The sequence below is a fragment of the Heloderma suspectum genome, chromosome 1 (genome assembly GCF_057233095.1).
Source record: "Heloderma suspectum isolate Gila_16-S chromosome 1, 16-S_ref, whole genome shotgun sequence".
NCBI classification, from domain to species: Eukaryota; Metazoa; Chordata; class Lepidosauria; order Squamata; family Helodermatidae; genus Heloderma; species Heloderma suspectum.
Window position 1 is genome coordinate 201,505,799 of NC_139458.1, and position 19,694 is coordinate 201,525,492.

Below are 19,694 nucleotides of genomic sequence, written 5' to 3' on the forward strand. Positions count from 1 at the left end.
CGAACGCGGGCCAGGGGAGAAGGAGGACTGGGGCGGCGGCGGGCGAGCGTAAATATTCTAGGTCAGAGGACAAAAGACGCTCAGCCAACCAATCGGCTTCTCTCACGGGGAACTTGGTCACATTCGGTTCCATCCCGCTGTCTCCGCGTTCCATGGACGGGCCCATTTCGCTCGGGTCTTTCGCCTCCGCTTTGTGTGAACTCCAGCGTCGGCCGGAGCTACCAGACTCGAGGCAGAGTGGCGGCGGCCAACCTGGGCCGCCGCGCTCCTCCGCAGCCGCCCCTTCCGCGGCAGTTTCTTTTACCCTCCCCCCGCGCGGGGCGAGTGGAGTAGTCCGCCTGACTATAAAAGGGCAGCGCGGCACATGCTTGCTTTAGAGAGAAGGGAGCGAGTTGGAGAGGGAGCGCGCGGGTGTGGGGGCGAAAGTCGCGCGCCTAGTTTTTGTCTTTTTTTTTTTTCCCGGTAGGGGGGTCGCGCTACCGAGGAGGGGAAGGGAGAGGAAAGCAGCTCCGTACGCGTTGTAAAATAATAAAACGAGCGAGCGCTCTGAATTTTTTTTTTAGGAGCCAAGCGTAGGGAGGAGAAGGGACCTAGAAGGTGCTTTTTCCCTTCCACCAGTAGGGGCGGCAGCCGCCGATGCCAGCCAAACTCCGTGCCTGTTTTAAAAACAGCGCCCAGGCTTCCCCCTTTTCGCCCATCCAGCCTTAGAAAGATAGCTTCCCTCCTCGACGGGGGTGGAGAACTGGGGAGAAAGCGAGCTTGAGTTATAGGGAGAGGGAATCGCCGTGTGTGTGTGCCTTCTTGTCGCTTAAAAACGCGGCTGACACCCCCCCCCCCCGCATCTTCCCGCATGTACTGTACGCATTGATATTACTTAATCGAAGAGCTGGTCAAACTCAATCTACCCCCCCCCCCGCTTTACCAAGTGTCCCTCTGTGAAGGGATGCTTTGTCCTGCTCAGTCTGCCCCAGCAGTGCCCGTGGCTTCCTCTTGAGCAAGCAGCATGAGCATGGCAAATGAAACATGCCTCTTCATAAAAGACATAAAGCCCGGACTGAAAAATTTAAATGTCGTCTTTATTGTGCTGGAGATCGGTAAGTGGGGTCCCTTGGAGCCGCAGCATTTGTTTCTTTCCCCTCTCTTGAGACCTCCCCGGCCCCTGCGTTGTCTTTATCTCCTCTTCCGCCTCCTCGGCTCGAGAGCTCTGTGTGCGTGTTGAGTTTCTTGACACGTGGTCACTTTTCAGGGAAAGGGTTGGGAGTCCCTTCCCTGCTGTGCTCCACCTTTCTCCTCATCTCCTGTCCTTAAATACCCCCCCCTTTAAGACATCTAAGAGTGGATTCTTCCATGTATATATATATATCTCATGTATATTTCTTTTTAAGTTTTGCAGATGACATTTTCCTCCTGCCACTTGATACTTGTATAAGCCTCGCTTCTTGTTTCCTTAGTTGCTCGTGTTATGTTCAAGCAAAGGATCTTGTGTGAATGAGCACAGGAGATTTGTTCTCAATCGCTCTCTCTCTGTCCCTCCTCCCTCTCTCTCTCTCTCTCTCTCAATATTTCCCTGCAGGGCGAGTCACCAAAACCAAAGATGGGCACGAGGTGAGGTCGTGCAAAGTGGCCGACAAGACTGGCAGCATCACCATCTCTGTTTGGGATGAACTTGGCAGTCTCATCCAGCCCGGAGACATTATTCGCTTGACGAAAGGGTATGTCATGTGGCCTCAGGATGACATAAGGCTGAGGCCAGGCCTCTTTGTTGGCTGTTGAAGCAACTTGTGGGCTGGCGGAGTGTTCTTGTTAACTCTTCCCCTCCCTCCGTGGTGAGGAGGGTTCGGTCTGACTCAGACTGTCTCTGCCTTACAATAGCAATTAGCGGAGGAGGAGGGCGACGGAAGCAGGAACTCTTCGCTTGCGAGGCCTCACAGGGCCAAATTAGATGTGGTGGGAGCAGACCTATTTTTTAAAAAACCTGGCTCCGCCCCGATTGCATGCATAGGGAGAGGTTCTATATTAGCCCAGACTACTTCTCCTTCTAGGCAAGTGCTGTCAGCTCTGACTGGCAGAAATACTGACAGGAGCTCTCCAGGGTTTTTTCCTCCCGTCACCTGCTCTCTCATCCTTTGAACTAGGATGGGCAGGGATTGAAGGAGCGCCTGACCTCTGAGCTCTTCCTGGCATCTAATATTTTCAGGCAGAAGGGGCACATTTGGCTATTGCTGCTCCTTTGATGAGCAACCTCAGCCTCCCCCAACCCGGGGCCCTCCAGATGGGTTGGGCCAGCTCCCACAATCCTGGCTGTAGTTGTAGTCCAAGCCATCTAGAAGGCACCAGGTTGGGGGAGGCTGAGCTACCTTGGAACCCTCCCTACTCCAGCTTGCCTCTCTGCAGAATTCTTTCTCCTCTGCCCAAGGTGTTAATGATCTATGCTGAGAGGATGGCACTTGAGAGGGCAAGTGGCAGGCACAGGAATGTTTCCACTCCTCTCACAGGCTCTTTACCATTCTCTCTAAATCTCTCTTCCTCTCTCTCTCTCTCTCTCTCCCCCCCCCCCCCACATTGTTTCTCTTCCTCACTTGTATGTGATTGGGGAAGATCCAGGTTGAAACAAATGAGTTGGCTGCCACCACATCCGGCTTGGTGCACACCAGTGCAGCCTACCTCAACAACAATGGTGGTCAGTGACTCACCTCTTTAAAAGCCGGAGGCTTTTTCTTAAAGGAAGTGATGATCCCTTTCCTTGCATGCTCTGTTCTGTTTGGGGTTTTGTGTGGGGATTTTTTTTTTTAAACCACAGGATAGACCAGCCTTCCCCAACCTGATGTTTTGGACTTCAGTTCCCATCTGCTCCAGCCAGCATAGCTAATGGTTAGGAATGTTGGGAGTTGTAGTTCAAAACATCTGGAGGGCACCAGGATGGGAAAGGCTGGGGTAGATTGTCGGCTCTTACACATATTTTGGAGAGGCAACGCTGGTCCCCCCCCCCCCCCCCGGAAGGCCAAACTGGCCATTAAAGTGGTGCAGCTCACACTTAAGTCATGTTGAATTAATTTGAAGGAGGGAGGACTTAACGCACCATGTGAGCAGGTGGAGGGGTTGGGAACCCTTCACCATATCCATGCTTTCTTCTTCATGGTCTCTGTGCATCACACATATGGGCTCTGTGCCTGTGTGGAGCCTCATTCTGGAAACTTCTATAGCTGAGAAAAACATTTTTGGTGGAAAACACCCCCCCACCCAACCCACTGTGCATGTCCTATCGGGTTCCTGCCTGTCTCCTCAGTTCTTTTTCGACCGCCTTTCTGAAAGGATGCCTTGTTGGGAACTTTGTCTTTCTAAAAACTCTGTGTTAGTGCTGGGGTAGCTTAGGTAGCTTTCTTTTCTTCTTCTTTCTCTTCTCTTCTTAAAAAAAAAAAGGCAGTGTTTGTGGACTTGTTTTTCCCCGCAATCCTCAGTTTGTTCTGGCAGAGGTTATTTTGGATCCCCACCAGGAGAAGAAGCTTGAGCAAAGCTGATTTTTTTTTTGGCAGGGGTGGGGGAAGTTGGTGAGGGTTCAACCCCCAGCCTGCTGCAGATGTTCATAAATCCCCTTTCGTGTGTGTGTGTGTGTGTGTGTGTGTGAGAGAGAGAGAGAGAGAGAGAGAGAATTACAACTCCGTGACAATCCAGCTTCTTCACATTGTCTGCTGCTGTAACACTAAGTCTGACCCTGAGCACGGCTGCCACCAGGTACGGAGCCCTGCTTGACACACACATTTGCAAACCGCTCTTTTGTCATGCTTCACATTTTTTAGGCTTGCACACAGGGCAGTGTCCAAAGCTGTCCTTGCACTAGCGGGGATGGCAGGTAGAGCAGCTGGAAGCTAGTTGAAACAAGCTTTTCCGCAATGGAACAAGTCAGTGGAGCTCGCAGAAGGGAATTCAGCGAATTTTGGCTAGTTTCTGGGATAGTTTGAGGAAGTGCTGCCTTTCTGTTGCGCTAGTGGTCATTCTTGCTTGTGCAACCTAGTGAGTGCTGGTGAACTGCCAGCTTTGGATACTGCCCATGATGTTTTTAACATATGAGGTGGCCTAGTGTGTGGCTTTTTAATGGAGCTAAAAAGGCCCAGTATCCCCAACCTCTTTTACGCTTGCCCAGTAGAATCAGATCTGCAGAACTGAATACGCAGGAATATGTGCCTGCTGGATAATAAGAGCAGTATCTGGGCCCTTCTTAGGCAAGCTGTAAAAATCCAAGCACTCTGTATGTTGTATGCTTTTTTTGATATATGATATCCACTGAGGGTCGAGAGTAATGTGTTTTGTTTTTTAATATGTTTTTCCTGTGGCAGTTTGCTATTTCTGCTTCTTCCATCGATGAGCTACTTTCAAGTGCAGCGGAGAGACTGGTTTGCTTTAGAATGAAGAGAAGCAGAACCAGCAATTAGCAATAAAAGCATCATATTTTATTGCAAGTGCACTGTATTTTCATGTAGCAAATGCAATCCAGAGCAACACATGCTGTTCAAAGGGATTGCCATGGTTAGATTGTTTTCTAAATGTCATTACAAATAACAGCATAAACTACAACAGCATGTACTCACATCAACTGGCCCATCAGTTATTTTCGGTGATTAACAGAGTTGTCTTTCTGCTTTATTTTTATTTGGGGGACGGGGTGGGGAAATGCCTGGCTTTTGTGTACTGAAGAGCAGGATAAATACCTTGTCTCTGATTCAATTCTTGTGCCACCCATGAATGGCCTGGGTGACTTTACGCAAGCCACCATTTCAACCGCAGTTGCCCCTGTGCTTGCAGTATGGACATAAAAAAAATCTCTTACCTTACTGGGTGTTTGTAAGGATTTCAAGTATAGAGAATAATAAGTATGAAGTGCTTTGAATACTCAAAGTACTGTAAAATGCTAGATATTTAATAGCTAATGGTATTGAAATGGTAAGCGCTTAACAATGCTATCCTTGACAGCAAAACTTTCCTGCAAAAACTTACGGTCCCTTTTGTTCCTGAAGAAAAGCATCGATTTTCCCCCTTGCAAGTGAAATTTGGTAGATCTTCTTTATTTGCTGAGTGTGCACTTGCAAATAAACACTATTTTCTTTTTTTAGGCAAGAGAAGGGGCCCACCAGCTTTCCCTAGGCAAAAAGCCCTTTCCCCCTCCATCTGGGTTTGCATCCACTGAATTTTCTTTTGCACATCTGGTATGCTGCTTCTGTGTCCATCATTGCTCAACTGATGGGGATGTTTCCTTGAAACGACTCTGTGCAGCAAGTCACTTTTATAGCCAGGAGCTAAGAGTGACATGCCCAAGGTCATAGGATCCGCAAATGAGCTACCATTGAACCCTGTGCCAAAGTCTCCTATGGTGACCATAAGGCCCTAACTACTCCCTTTTGACATGGTTCTGGCAGATTCCCTGAATTACCTGAAAGCCTGTCAAAGAAGCTAAAATACCCTTTTAACCATTGCTTTTCCTTTGGAACTGTGACTATAATTGGTATATGACATTATAGTGAAAGTGGGCAGGGCAAGCAGCACACGCAAGGCCATACATACAGCTAGTATGGCGTAGTGCAGCTTTCGCCAACCGGGAGCCTTCTAGATGTGTTGGACTACAACTCTCATCACCCCTGGCCAGCATGGCCATTTGCCATGCTGGCTGGGCATGATGGTAGTTGTTGTCCAACACACCTGGAGGGCACCGGGTTGTGGAAGGCTGGTGTGGTGACCAGTGTTGGAACTGAACTGGGTTTAGCTGTCTTCAGACTCTGTTCACTAGGTAGTGACCGTAGCTCAGTGGCAGAGCACCTGCTTTGCATGCAGAAGGTCCCAGGTTCAATCCCCAGCTTCTCTGGGTAGGTCTAGGAAGGGACTCCTGCCAGAAACCCTGAAGAGCTATTGCTGCCAGTCAGTGTCGCCAACACTGGGCTAGATGGACCAACGGTCTGACTCAATATAAGGGAGATTCCTATGTTCCAATAAAGTTAATTGGGTGGCCTTGACCAAATTATGCCCCCTCTTCAACCAAACAGTCCTCACAGAATTGAGGGGGAGACAAAATGGGGACGCCCCATATACACCCATCCAGAGCAGCTTGGAAGAAGTTTCTGATACAAATGTGAGACACACAGAATAATCCAGAGTGTGGCAAAAACATAATACTTGGCTTCGATGTAAAATACAACCATCTTAGAGTTTCCTGGACTGCCTCTCTATCTACATACGTGTATGTAACAGGATTTTACCCTTGGATAACTTGTAAGCTCTTCGAGTTACAACTTGGCATAAAGTACCACGTTAAGGTCACTTTCCATTTGCGTCATCTAAGCAGAACTCATATGTGGCTGACGGTGGTGATGCAGACTTGATGGCTGATATGTTCGGACACTGATGAAGGTTAGAAAACTTGTGCCATCTATCTGTGCAAAAGCCCTAGAAACATTACTGGCATAGTGGTAGTACTGTCTTGGATGCCTATACTAGGGGTATTTTTCTCAGGCTCAGCAATAGGTCCCTTGTTAAATCAATAAAGATTTAAGGGACAAACTGAGCAGTGAGCTGGAAATGGAAGATTGCTGCAAATGCAACCTCCCAGCCTGCTCTGGAAAAAGTAGTTGGAATGAAAAGCCAAAAGTTATCTTTTTGTGCATTGTTCAGTTATTCATTTCACTCTTTCGTTGTACTTGACAAAATAAAACTGCTCAGTCATTTAGTGGTCCAGATGGAAACATAAAGGATGCTTCTGTGTATTTAATGCAAAATAAGCTTTAATTCTTGACAGGCAAAACACTTATCTAAAGTCTTATTTACTGGCCAAATCAGGCATGGTCCATCCAAAATTAAGCTCTTTAACTCCTGTTGATTTCAGTAAATCAAATATTCAACTCTCCGATTGAAAGCAGTGGGATCAAAATGTGCTGAACTTTTTGCTGGGTCATAGTGGCCTAAGTTTTCTCTTGTCAAACCAGAACTGTCATTCTAGTCTCTTCCAGTGCTTCTAATGCTGCTGGTGCTCTTTTGGCTAGGTATGCATCTCTGTGGAAAGGATGTCTTACACTTTACACTGGAAGGGGAGGCGAGCTTCAAAAAATTGGGGAGTGAGTATCTCGTTTTGCACGTATGCGGTGCACTTGCTCGGACTGTTGTGCTTTGCTGGCTGGAGTGGTAGGTATAAAATGCTGCTGTTGGTCCGCTGTATCCACCTTTGCTTAGTGCTTTATGGGGTTTAGTAAGGTAGGGGTGGGCAGGAGGTAGAACTCCAGATGCTATTGATTTCAGCTCCCAGAAGCCCCTTGCCAGCATGGTCAGTGGTCAGGCATGCTGGGAGTTGAGGTCCCAAGACATCTGGAGATCTACTTTCTGCCCATCCCTGCAATAAGGTACTCTGCCAAAGAGTCCTGCTCCTAATATTTGTCTTTCCTCTGGCTCAAATTTTAAAAAATGTTTGGGAATCCCACTTGCGATTGCTTAGGAAAGACAGCTTGGTGAGTCACGCGTCCCAAAATGGGTTCCATCTGGGCTTGAGTTCCTTGTCTGAGTACAGCTGTAAGCAGGTAATTTTAGTTGCCTTTTATTGGGCTAACGCATTGTCACTCTGAAGGACTTGCAACGCAGAAAACTGAAGTCCTCTATCTATCCACAGGCCAGGTATGGTAGAGGCAGCCGCAATGCGAGCTCCCACATTCTGCTCTGGTAGTGAGCTCCAGCCTGACCTGGAGGATCCAGCCTCTAGGGGTGTAAAGGTAAATTTCCCCCTCCATCTAGCAGAATCTCTTGGATGTCGATGATGGTGGTGATGGTGTCAGCTAAGATCGCTACGTCATGTGCAGCCTGATCTACGTAGCCAGGTGCAAATCTCACTTGAGTTCAGTGGGGCTTGTTCTGAGGTACATGTATAATTTAAATATTAAATAAATCATAGTAAGTCTGCCAGCCCATGCACTGAACCAAGATTATCAGACTCTGTGAGACTCGCATCTGACACACATAGGAACTGTAGACAAAACTAGCTAAGTTAGCTATCCTATATTTATGTTACCTATATCCCGCTCCACCCGAGTAAATAATGTATCCTTGAAGACAATGCTAGTGCAACTCAAGTTTTATTTCTCTAATCCTTGACTCGGTGTCTGAAAGATCCATAGCTTCTGACTGTGAACTTCCACTTTGTCTGTCCTGAACAGCTTTGCAGATGACGCTATAAAGCTTAGACGCTAAGCTTTATAATGCCACAGGCAAGATTTGGTTTGCTTTTCTAGCATACGCCTCTGTCTCAAATAGGCTGTCTATTGAGACCTGTAATGAAAGCTTAAATGCAGAGCTGGGCATGCTAGCAAGTTCAAACGTGTTGCTCCAGGGGCTCATTTGCACAGACATGTGTATTTGATGACAACTGCAATATCAAATGATATGTGGATGGGCCATTGCAGGAAAGAACATTGCATGTAGATTTGTAGCTCTGTGCATCACGCCAAATGCAATGTTTTTCAGTAGGAGGCTCATAACTCGGCTGCTGGTCATTACATGTACGGTGATCAAGTGATGTTCATGCATGTGTGAACCAGGCCCAAATGTGGAGGAACATTGTGAAAATTTCACAGCTGTAGAAGGACATCTAACATTACAAGAGGGCCATTATGGCTGTATCTGTGGCCTAACTTAAAATATGGCCTTTGGTTATTCATAATATATTGGGTTCTGTTCTCTCTGCAGTATTTCTGCTTTCATTCAAATAAAAACAAAAGAGCAAGTTTCTAAGCCTCATGAGGGGTTACTGGAAAGAAAAATGTGAAACGTCCTAGCACGTTGCCTTTGGAAATTAAAGCATCTTGGTGGGAATAGCTGCCTACCCCTGCCTTACTGAAATCAATGGGATGTCGCTTCTGAGTAAACATACTTAGGATTGGGCTTTGCCTATCTCGGGGCCTCAATCTTGGGATAGGGTCAGACATTCAGTGTGGACACAATTACTGAGAGCAAGAGGGGACTGGATGCTTCCTTGACTACCACTGGCAATAAAATGAACATGCTGTCCCTGGAAATAGGATGCGATTCAAGAGATAGTTGTAGCAAAATATTTCACTCTGTCACGAGCTTGTTTTTCTTCACAGGTTCTGCATGGTGTACTCAGAAGTGCCCAACTTCAGTGAGCCCAACTCAGATCACCTTGGGCAGCCCCATAAAGTGGTATGTGAGTCATATGCTGCTTCCTAAAAGTGTTTGTGATCCAGCAGCTCCACACTGGGCTTAGCCTTCGGCCGGGGAGGACAGCTTGTGGCCCTCCCAATGTTTCGGCCTACCCAGTGTTTCGGCCTCACCATTGGCTATGCTGATGGGAGTTGCAGGCCAAAACATTTGGAGGGTCACAAGTTGCGTACCCATGGCAACCCTTCAGGTGTGGCCTTTACTAGCAGTGCATTTTGTGCCCCAGTGGGGAGGAAATGAGTATTTAAAGAAACGGGACAAGAGTTACCTTGCTGAGGGTAACACTGGTAGCTGTTGTTGAGTTTGCTCCATCCAAACCCCCTTTCTGTTCCAGAGAACAGATTGGTTGTCTTAATGCATCTCTCCCTCCCTCTCCTTCTCTCTCTCTCTTACATTTCTTTTAAAGGCACAGGGTGAGCAGAGTAATAATTCCCTTCCATCAACTACTTTGGGTACTTGTACTTTTGGGCCATCTGGTAAGTGTGTGTGTGTGTGTGATCTGTGTTTTTTGCAAATGAGATTCAGGAACACTACGGTGGTTAGTTTAAACTGTAGTTTATTGAAAGAAGCAAAGATCAGAAACCATGGCTTAATTTTGGTTTGTTTCAACAAACCATAGTTTAAAGCAGATTGGATGCATAGATAAACTGTGGTTGGTTTAAATTGGTCTCTTCTGGCAACACCATAGATGGGGTGCAGAACCTCTTTCAGCTCAAGGGCTGAATTCCAGTCTGGAGAAGCTTTTGGTGGCTGCATTCCAGTGGTAGGTGGAGCCAAAGGCTAAAGGGGCGGGGTCAAAATACAAACAGCACCACATTTTAGCTTAAAGCTCTGACGGTGAGTAACTAAGGCTTAGGAGAGGCGTTTCAGCCATTTAGAATGGGGTGGGGGGTGAAACTGCACGAAAGCTGAGAAACAACCAAACGATTGGTGGTTGTGGGGGAAAGGGGTGGGCCCAGGGGAAAGGGGCGTGACTTCTAGGAAACTCTGAGGGCCAGATTTGGCCCTGGGCCTGACGTTCTGGACCCCTGCTATAGGGGAACAGGGAGTGCTTGTGCCTGAGGTTTAAGCAAGCCTGTTCTCAGAATGGTAAACTATGAAACTGTAAAAGTGGATGACCGCCCACCCCTTCTCTGCCTCCCTGTCCTAGCAGAGCTGGGCCTGTAACTACCCTTCTGCTCAACTTGTGCATTGAGGGCATATGATGAGTGAGAGGAGTCGTCATGTGGCTGTGCTGGGGCAAGGATGCGGCTCGGTCCCCTACTTCTTGTTTGGCTTGATCCTTAGAGGTCACATCCCAAGGGGGAAGGAGGAGAGAAGGGGCAGGCTGTGATTGAGCCAAGAAGCTGCAACACAGGGTGAGGATGCAGGGTCTGGAATTGCCTCCTTGCATGGCTTGCTCACAAAAAGGACACTTGTCCCACAGGAAGGAGGCCGCCTTCCCAATCTTAGAATTGCATGGTCTTCTCTGGGAGGGAGAAAGGATTCTCCACGCACCCCTACCGCAACCCTTGTTTTGAAAAGTCTTAATGAGGAAGTCATTTTTTCAAATTAGAAGAGAAAATGCCACACAGGCTCTTTCCGTAACACAGCCCTGTCTACGTACCAGTTAGCACTAGGGTCTCCCACTTGGTGCCTGTAGGCTGCCCATGAAGATCTCTCTTGGAACCCACCATTCTCCTTCCCCCTCCTGATTTTTATGAAGACCTTTTAAAATTAAAAACTTTTTTAAAAACTTGGGAGGCTGGCATACTGCAAAAGGCAGAGCTGCTATCTTGATTCGGGTTCAGAAGAGTGGCTTTGTGTTTTGGAGCTCAGACCCCAGCTCTGCCTCGTACATAGGTTCTTGGACAAGTTACTTTCCCTTTAGTCCCACCAGCCTCTGGGAAACAAGTATTTTGTGACCAGCCATGCCCACCGTGGCAGCCATTTTATGGATGGGCAAGCCATCCCATGGCAGGCGTTTTGTGAGAGCGCATGCAGAGCTCGCTCAAAATTCCAGATATGCCCACTGACCCCCAAATCAGTGGCTAGTATAATGGCAGTTGTGCCATCCCCATTCACCGGGCTATCAAGAAACTACTTTAATTTGCCAGGGCTAACTGGAGTTCTACAAGGTGGTTCTTCTTTTCATTTAATTGTGGCATCACATGATAGGCTGAGCTAATAAAATACATTTGCAGCAGCTACACCTCTGCAGCTTGCTGATAAGGCTGTCCTATCCTGTGTATCCATGGCGCCGTCTATTTTGCACTCTCTGTGTTCCCATTCTCCCATTCCCTTTTCTTGCTAATCCTCCTGTCTATTTAGGTTCTTCTGCTTGCACCTTTCCTCACCGGCACGGTCCTAGCCATCATCGTTCCATTCAGGATGGTTCCCTTTTTCTTTAGTTGTGGCTCCCCACAGCTGCAAAGCGATGGTCACGGCCAGCCATTTTATCAAGTGGTGACATACTGTGGTGAACCCACGGCCCTTTGGAAAGTCTAGGGGTTTTTTTGGTTGCGGTAAGCTCCTGGTTTAGGAGGGCTATCCAATGGAGAGCAAGGCTGTAGTAAAATGTTCCTCACTGTGGGAATGAATGCTAAGGATGATTTGCTCTTCATGTGGCTGTATGCCCGTTGTGTAAGTTCACACTGAATAAAATGACCCTGCATGGCCACCTGGTATTGCAGCAAGGACAGGTGAGGAGGGCCATGCCGTCTTCTCCATTTCTTTTGCATACCTGGGCCAATTTATAAGCCAGCCAGCAGCACCTAAATGCATTTTGTTACCTGGGCTTAAGCAGAGCCCAGAGAAGCTGCGGCTCAGTCACTGAAGCATGTAACTACTTGTTTTCTCCGTGTGTTGGTTACAGTCACCTGTGTTTGAAAAAGCAGGCTGTCCTTTGAGACTTCATGGGTCTCCACAGATGCCTTTCTGGCTCTCATCAACCTGATGCAAAACACTCCTTTGTTGAGAACAGGCAGCTTAAATTATAAGCCATCTTCAGTACAGAGGACCTGAGCACTGAGAGTGTCTGATGTGTTTTTGTTTTGTTTTGTTTTTATTATTTATTTTTTAGGAAATGGTTTGCCAACAGGACCTGAGCTGAGTGGATTATCAACAACTTATAATCATGCCCCCTCCTACGCAGGTAGTGGGAGGGTCAGCAGACGGGGACCGGCCCCTCCTTCGGTGCCATCTAATAACGCTCGTCCCCTTCAAAGCACAATAAGTAATGGGCGGGACCCCCGCAGAGCCTCAAAAAGATGACCAAGCCAAATGCTGTCCACCTAAACTCTCCGCCCTACTTGAACACTTCCTGCACTTTTGTTTATGGCTAACTGTGAAAAAGGTTTGACCTTCCTTCTTGTCCTTTACCTTCTGTCGCGTGGAGAGAAGGACCCTTTTCTCTCCCCCTGCCCCAGCTGAAAATTCAGTGAAGCTGTGGATATTGCATTGATCCAGGAAAAGATAGTCTTAAAGTGGGGGGGGTGTGTGTGTCATAGTTGAAAATTGGGATTCCTTGTTGAATATTAGATGTTGATTTCCAAAACGAAACTGGAGGATGCTTATTTTTGTTAACTTTTGGTTCAGTTTGAACGACACAGCCTTAAAAGGTTTCATGTCTCCTTCCTGTGACTGACTCCCATCATGGTTAGCGGGAGCTTGTGAATGCAACGTGGTGAAAAAGCTCCTCCTAACAAGTCAGGCCTCCATTAAAATTACCTAGCAATAAGTGTGGACAAACTGTCCTGTGCTGTCGTGCAGAAGAGCTGCCTGTTGTAGTCTGGGAGCGTTTTGGTTGGTGATGGCTGCGTTTGACTGGAGAGCTAAATATCTCTTCTTGAAACTTGTATGCTGCTTCCCCAAGATCTGTTTTATTTAAGTGAAGTCCCCACAATATGCTAAGCAGCCTCCTTGTTTTTAGTCATATGAAGCAGAGTTTAAAAAATAACCCCTACTATGTGGACAATGTGAACAAAGCTGCTGTTTCAACTTCAGACCCTTAAGGGAGAATCCAACGCTGTAATTCTGCTTCTGCCAGTGACATCGTGCTAATGGAAACCAACGGGCCTCAAGTGGAAACTAGCGCTTGCTCGGGAAACGTGCGCCGGTAACGGTGGTGGTGAATGCGGTGATGTGGCCGGAGGTTTGGCTGGCGAGAGCTACTTTCCCTGAGTCCCAGGTAAACAGAATGGCACAAAAGAAAGCACCAGAGAACCCAGATCAGAAAATTGGAGCTTCTCATCATGCATAGGCCTCACCTGCTCTGTCATCCTTCAAGTGTTGGGCAGGCCATGCTCCGCCCCGCACCCTTCCAGGGAAAGTGGGTCTTGCTGGGCAGACCTCCGGCAGCTGCTGCAAGTGTTAGCTTCCGCTTGATTGGCGTTGGCTTCTGCTAGCATACTATTAGCGGAATTACATCGTTGGTTACTACCTGTAATGTACATCCCGGATCTCTAGTCATCCTTCATGGCAGCTGCAGGCTTCTGGGAGAATATCCCGTTCTTTGAAACTGTCCCAGTGGCAGGAGCCCAGTTGAAGTGGTACATGAAATGGCACAATCCACAGAGAGCTTTGCCACTTGTTTCTGCAGATGGTATAAATTGGCCATTATGTGAACCCCACCGATTTTTCACATGGCAGGTGTGGATTTCAAGTTTGTTTTATTGCGGGGGGGGGGTGGGATTTCACACACACACACACACACACACACACAGAGAGAGAGAGAGAGAGAGAAATAGCATGCCAGGCAGAAATCTCGACCGAACCAATTTTCCTGGCGTATACATTTTCTATTTGCATAGAGAGCCCCCCCCCCCCCCCCCGCGCCGCCGTCTTCAGTGGGGGGAGCATTCTACCTCTCCCCTGCAACCCAGGGAGTGCTTCACTGCTTGATCCTACTGATAGTATAAAGTGACCCAAACTGCGTTGAAGTAAAGAGTGACAAACGAAATGTGTGAGATCAGTGCTAACACCCCCTTTCCTTGAGAAGGTCTCCAGCTGCGTTCTCAAGTGCCTATTGAGCACATGTATGGTTTTGCTTCTAGAGCGAATATCTTGAAAGGGAATGTTGTGTCTGTTCATGTACGTGGTTTTCAAACTACTGAGTTTGAAAAAGGGAGAAATACTCTAGCGGTCCTATCCCCCATGTTAAATGAATGCAGTTCTTGTATGTTAGAAGTATTCTTGGTGTCTATTTATACCAGGTAATCTTAGAACTAATTCTGTCCAGTCCATTTTTGGGGATTATATTTAGAATCTATTCAAATGCTGTTAAATATGACTGGCTTTCTTTCTTTTTTTTGTTATATTCTTGAAGCGGACCTCATAAATAAAAGTTGCACTAACGATGTTAAAAAAAAAAAAAACCCTAACCTTTTTTCTTGGTCAAGATCATGACCTAAAGATACCTGGTTTGAGATGCATTTGTTTAGCTTCAACCCTAACCTTACGTGGAAGCAAATGTCATCAATTCATTTCCAGGTATATAGGAGTGGGGGTGGTCATCATTGTTTGCTTCCACTCTTGATCTCCAAACTTTAGAAGATTCTTCTAACACCCTACTCTGACTTCATGCTTTCTCCAAATTTCTCCAAAACTCCAGATCTCGTGAATGAAAGTTTTATATGCTTGTAGCAAGCTGTAATACAGCGGTGTAGTATATCTGGCCCGGGGGCCAAATCTGGCTTGCCTGGGGTCCCAGCCCAGCTCTCCAGTGTTTCTGAGATGTCCACGTCTCCTTCCCCTGGCCCCATCCCCCAATTTCCAATCGTTTGGTGGTTTCCTGGTGTTTGTGCCGTTTCCCCCATTCTAAAAGGCTGAAATGCCGCTCCTAAGGCTTAATTACTGGCTATAAGAGCATTAAGCCAAAATGTGCTGGCATTTTTATTCCTGCCCCTTCTGCCCTGCCCACCACTGAAATGCGGTCTCTGAGAGTTTCTCCAAAATAGAATTTGGCCCTTGGGCTGAAAGAGCTTCGACACCCCTGCTGTAATAGTATGAGTTAATTGGAAGGGAAGGAGAATAATCTATACTTGCTGATCCATTTTTGAGAAAGCAGTGATGCTAAGATGATGCAGATTGCCCACCCTTTTTGGGGAGCTTTCTTGTATCATCTCGTCTTGAAATTGGGGATGGGAGAGGAGAATGCCACAGGCTCTTTATAAATAAAATCTGGTGGTGGGCCTTCCTTCTGCCCACATCGTGCTCCTGCAAAGTTCAGTCTTGATGCTTCGGTAAGAGGTGCTAGTGGAAACCTTGCTGTTCCAAAACAGTTCAGTGGCAGCAGAGTAGGGGAAGCCATACTTGCCTGCTCCTTAAAGGGTGTAGGAACTCTGGTGTAACTTATAGATGGCCTCCTTGACACATACAACTTGAGAAGGGTTCATTGCTGGAAACAGGTTGCAGCCTCCCATAATAGCGTTGCTTTTGTACACTATTCCATGATCTGTGAGCGTGGAGTAATATTTTATAAGTACAGTTGGAAACTGCATAAAACAGGTGTGCAGCCATTTTTGGACCCGAGGACCAAATGTGATGTTGGCTCAGGGGCTTCACGTACACACATCCATGCGCATGCTCACACATCCCAGTGATCTTCATACAGATCGCCTTCTCCTCTTTGCCAACAGCAGGAGGGAAAGAGCAGTCTGTATGATGATCGCTGGGGGAGCGGGGGGAAATCTAGCCCTGTGGAGGGCCGCAGTTAAGGCCTTGGGGGGCCGCCTGCAGGTTGTGCACTCGACATAAATCTCTCCTGCGTATTATCTAGGCTTTAAGATGTCCACATGGTCTGTTCCCCCCGCCCGCCCGCCCCTTTTTGAAGCATGTTTGGAATCATCTTGGGAGTCATGTCTGCTATGTGCCTATAACAAGAATATACAGAAAACCATTTGCTGCCATCTCTTGTAGAGAGTCGTTAAATAGTCATGTTTCTACAGCAGCTAGTACCAAAACAATCATGCAGTGGTTGGGCCTGGAGCCTGCCTAATTTTCATAGGAGTGCTTCAACAAGCATAGTTTTCTCTTTGGGTGCCAGAAGAACATGTCCTTCCATCAGGGGATGACAAAGCAGCAGCATAAGGGTGTTTCCAGACAATGCTGTCAAGCGGTAAGGTAGCGCAAAGATAGGAAATGAATCAGGAAGAGCCTAACCCGTTACTTCCTGTTGCAGGGTTTTAAGGCTGTTTTGGCAGACTGACTAGCTCCGCCTCCTAGGATGATCCTGCTGGTTGTGTGTGACTAGGAATGCATGGCACAGGGATTGCCCAACCTTCTTTAATCTGGCTGGCAAGTGATCTGTGCTCTAATCCAGAATGCTAGCCAGGCGCAAGCCATGACATGGAGAAGTACTGGAATTGTCAAAATTTTCATTTGTGGGGAAGGAAATGAAACTGTTCATTGCAAACATGATTGGCTTTAGTGGCAGGGGTTCTGTTACGTTTGGTTTGTGATTGAACACTACGAGGACCACTTTGACCCTACCTGGATGTTTAAAAGAGATGTTGTAGTAAAACAAAGGAAATGCTACTTTTTGGAGAATGCAGTTTCAGAGAGGATCCAAGAACATCTGTATAACCTTCACGGTCAGTAGCACCCTTCTGTTTGTTTGTTTATGTATGTATGCATTGCATTTATATCCTGCCTTTTTACCTCTTGCAAGGAACCCAAGGCGGCTTATGTTCTCCTCTCCATTTTATCCTCACAACAACAACCCTGTGAGGTAGGTTAGGCTGAGAGTCTGTGACTGGCCCAAAGTCACTCAGTGAGCTTCCATGGCCGAATGGGGACTAGAACCGGGATCTCCCTCACTCTCACCACTACACCACACTGGCTCACGAGTTAATTCTTGTTAATTGTTAATTAACTTGTTAATTCTTAATTAACTATTCTTACTGTCAACTGATTAATCACTTCTTTATTTTCTTAAGGGGCAAATCTTTGTATCAAGCCAAGAGAACTTGGAATAAGACAGCACAGGAGGAAGTTCTACTCCTTTTGCCCATCTGCTCATGGATACCTGTCTCTGTGCAGCTAAAGTTCTGTGTTGGGTTCAGTCCCTTTATATGTAGGTCCTAAGGGTGTACATGGGTTTGGGGCATGGCCTGTAGCCCTGGACTCCCATGTACAAAGAACTACCCTGTGTGAGTGCAGAGAAAAGCTAATCTTGACAGCTTCTCCCTTGTGTTTGGGGAGCTCATAGTTAAATAAGCATTTACGTGCCTTCATTGTTCACTCAAAGTTCCCTTGCCCTTTAAGTAATAGCATCTTAAAATAAGATGGTTAAACATCATCATCCATATAGTGACACTTTGCAATTCATTCAAACACGGAAGCATTATCCTCATTAGGGAAACTGCAAAATACCAAATTGCTGAATGTATCTAGTGTTAAGCATGCACGTTTAGGGATGTGTGTGATACACCCACACTGTGTGTGTAGAGAGAGGTTATGTATAAACATACACCGCAGCTCGCATTAACTCTGACCATTTAGGAATACGGCTGGAACGCTGTAAATATAGATCAATATAGATTAAGTCGGTCATTTCCAAATAGCTGTTGATTAAATGTGAAGTTAGAGCCTGCCTCAAGTTACTCCATAAGGAGCAGTTCAGGCACATCAGCACCTGTGCCTTCTACTACCCATGGGACTTGCATGATCAGCATGGTGGCCGTCTTAACACGACAGAGCGGGCCTCTCCCGCTAACAGCTAGCTAGGAAAAAGGAGCAAGAACGGTCTCGAGGGTGATAGTCCTGTTGTCACTAAGCCATCATCCGGTCTAGTACCTTTAAAAAATGGAATAGGCAGTGCTGGCTGCAGGTTTTGGAGAGCTCTTGGGCAGAGAAGGGCAACTAAAATGATCAAGGGGCTGGAGCATCTCCCCTATGAGGGAAGGTTACAACAGCTGGGATTGTTTAGCTTTGGAAAAAAGGAGGGTAACGGGAGACATGACAGAAGTGTACAAAATTACGCATGGTGTGGAGAGTGTAGATAGGGAGACATTTTTCTCCCTCTCTCAAAATACCAGAACCCAATGGGGTCATCCTATGAAGCCGATTGGTGGGAGATTCAGGATAAAAGGAAGTACTTCTTCCCACAGCGCATAGTTAAACTTTGCTACCACAGGATGCAGTGATGGCCACCAATTTGGATGGCTTTAAAAGGGAGTTGGACAAATTCCTGGAGGAGAAGGCTATCAATGGCTACTAGTCCTGATGGCTATGTGCTACCTCTGGTACCAGAGGCAGTGAGCCTATGTACAGCAGTTGCTGCGGAACATGAGTAGGAGAGTGCTGTTGCGCTCATGTCCTGCTTATGGGTTTCCTGTGGGCAGCTGATTGGCCAATGTGTGAACAGAGTGCTGGACTAGATGGACCCTTGGTCTGATCCAGCAGGGCTCTTCTTCTTACGTTCTTAAGACCTCACTGGACCCCTCTCTTTCAGTAAGTCTTCCTTCTCACTACTGTTGTTGCTTACCGCTGCTCCTCTTCTTCACTGCTAATGCTTGCCAGGCAGAGAGCCAATCGACGTGCAGGCTGTGCCATCTGCAGTTGTTAGGGCTGTACTGAAGAGGCAGGTGAACAAGCAGGTTGCAGTGGTTAAGAGGAGGAGCAGGTCTGGGGGCTGTTGTCAGTGGGCCCTCTGCTGGGCTGTGGGCCCTTGGCAGGTGCCCCAAAATGGTCACCCTTGGTGCCAGCCCTTTGAATAGGAAAAAGCATAGAAATGTGGGCGCCTGAGTCTCCTTTCCAAAGCTCAACCCTGCTGCTTGGAAATCATTCACATGCTAGATCTCAAGAAGCTTATAGCAAGTTGAACAGTTGACTTGCTTACCTCCCATTGGCCAAACTAAAATAAACTTAAGGAGGGTTTGGGGAAAAAAGCCCTTTCTGAAGTATACACAAGCATGATTTTCATGAGGTATGGAGAGACACACACCCTTTTAAAAAACAGGTGGTGCAATACCTGTGAGGCCAGTACCATCTCAGCATTTAAATTGACCCTTGTACATAAATACTGCAAAAGTCTTTGGCCGTAGGCAATAAAGGCCTGACCTGACCATGTAAATAATGATGCACTGGGTAGCCGGTAAATTTCACCACCAACTCTGTTCCTCCCTGAGATCCAGCTGAGTCTCCTTGTGAAGCTCAGGCCAAAAGGAGATGGGTGCCAGGGTCTCCTTACCAAGGGCTATGCTACGTATTACTTATGCTAGGAAAAGGCTGGTGGGAAGAGCTTCATTGTTGCAACTGATCTTCCCCACTATGATGATTGTAATAACGAATAAAGCCGGGCTATCTTGATTTTCAGTAGCTTTTGGGAATGTGGAATGGGGGTATGGAGACTTACAACATGGTAGGCCATATCTACATGGTGAACACGTCCTAACATGAAAACCTGCAGGAGAGTCTGAGAAATTCCTTACAAGATGCATTGACCACACCAAAATAAATATATCCTATCAGTAGTATGTTGCCAAAAGTTAGTCTGAATGCTCCCTCTA

At 47.0% G+C, this 19,694-nt stretch overlaps 1 protein-coding gene across 4 annotated transcripts; it reads left to right on the forward strand.

The window, feature by feature from the left end:
* Nucleotides 1-375: 375 nt before the first annotated feature.
* On the forward strand, nt 376-17,307 carry NABP1 (nucleic acid binding protein 1). 4 transcript variants are annotated; one of them, XR_014785236.1, is made up of 7 exons: nt 376-1,094; nt 1,574-1,712; nt 7,026-7,097; nt 9,111-9,186; nt 9,611-9,680; nt 12,266-12,711; nt 13,100-14,544. XR_014785236.1 is itself a non-coding variant. In XM_084816370.1 (6 exons), the coding sequence occupies exons 1-6, from the start codon at nt 1,004-1,006 to the stop codon at nt 17,225-17,227; spliced, it is 555 nt and encodes a 184-aa protein (XP_084672496.1). In that variant the 5' UTR covers nt 376-1,003; the 3' UTR covers nt 17,228-17,307. The 4 variants fall into 4 exon arrangements, 3 of the variants coding, with proteins under 3 accessions (XP_084672496.1, XP_084672494.1, XP_084672495.1); XM_084816370.1 differs by lacking the exons at nt 12,266-12,711; nt 13,100-14,544 and adding an exon at nt 17,121-17,307; XM_084816368.1 differs by having other exon boundaries at nt 12,266-14,545.
* Nucleotides 17,308-19,694: the final 2,387 nt, after the last annotated feature.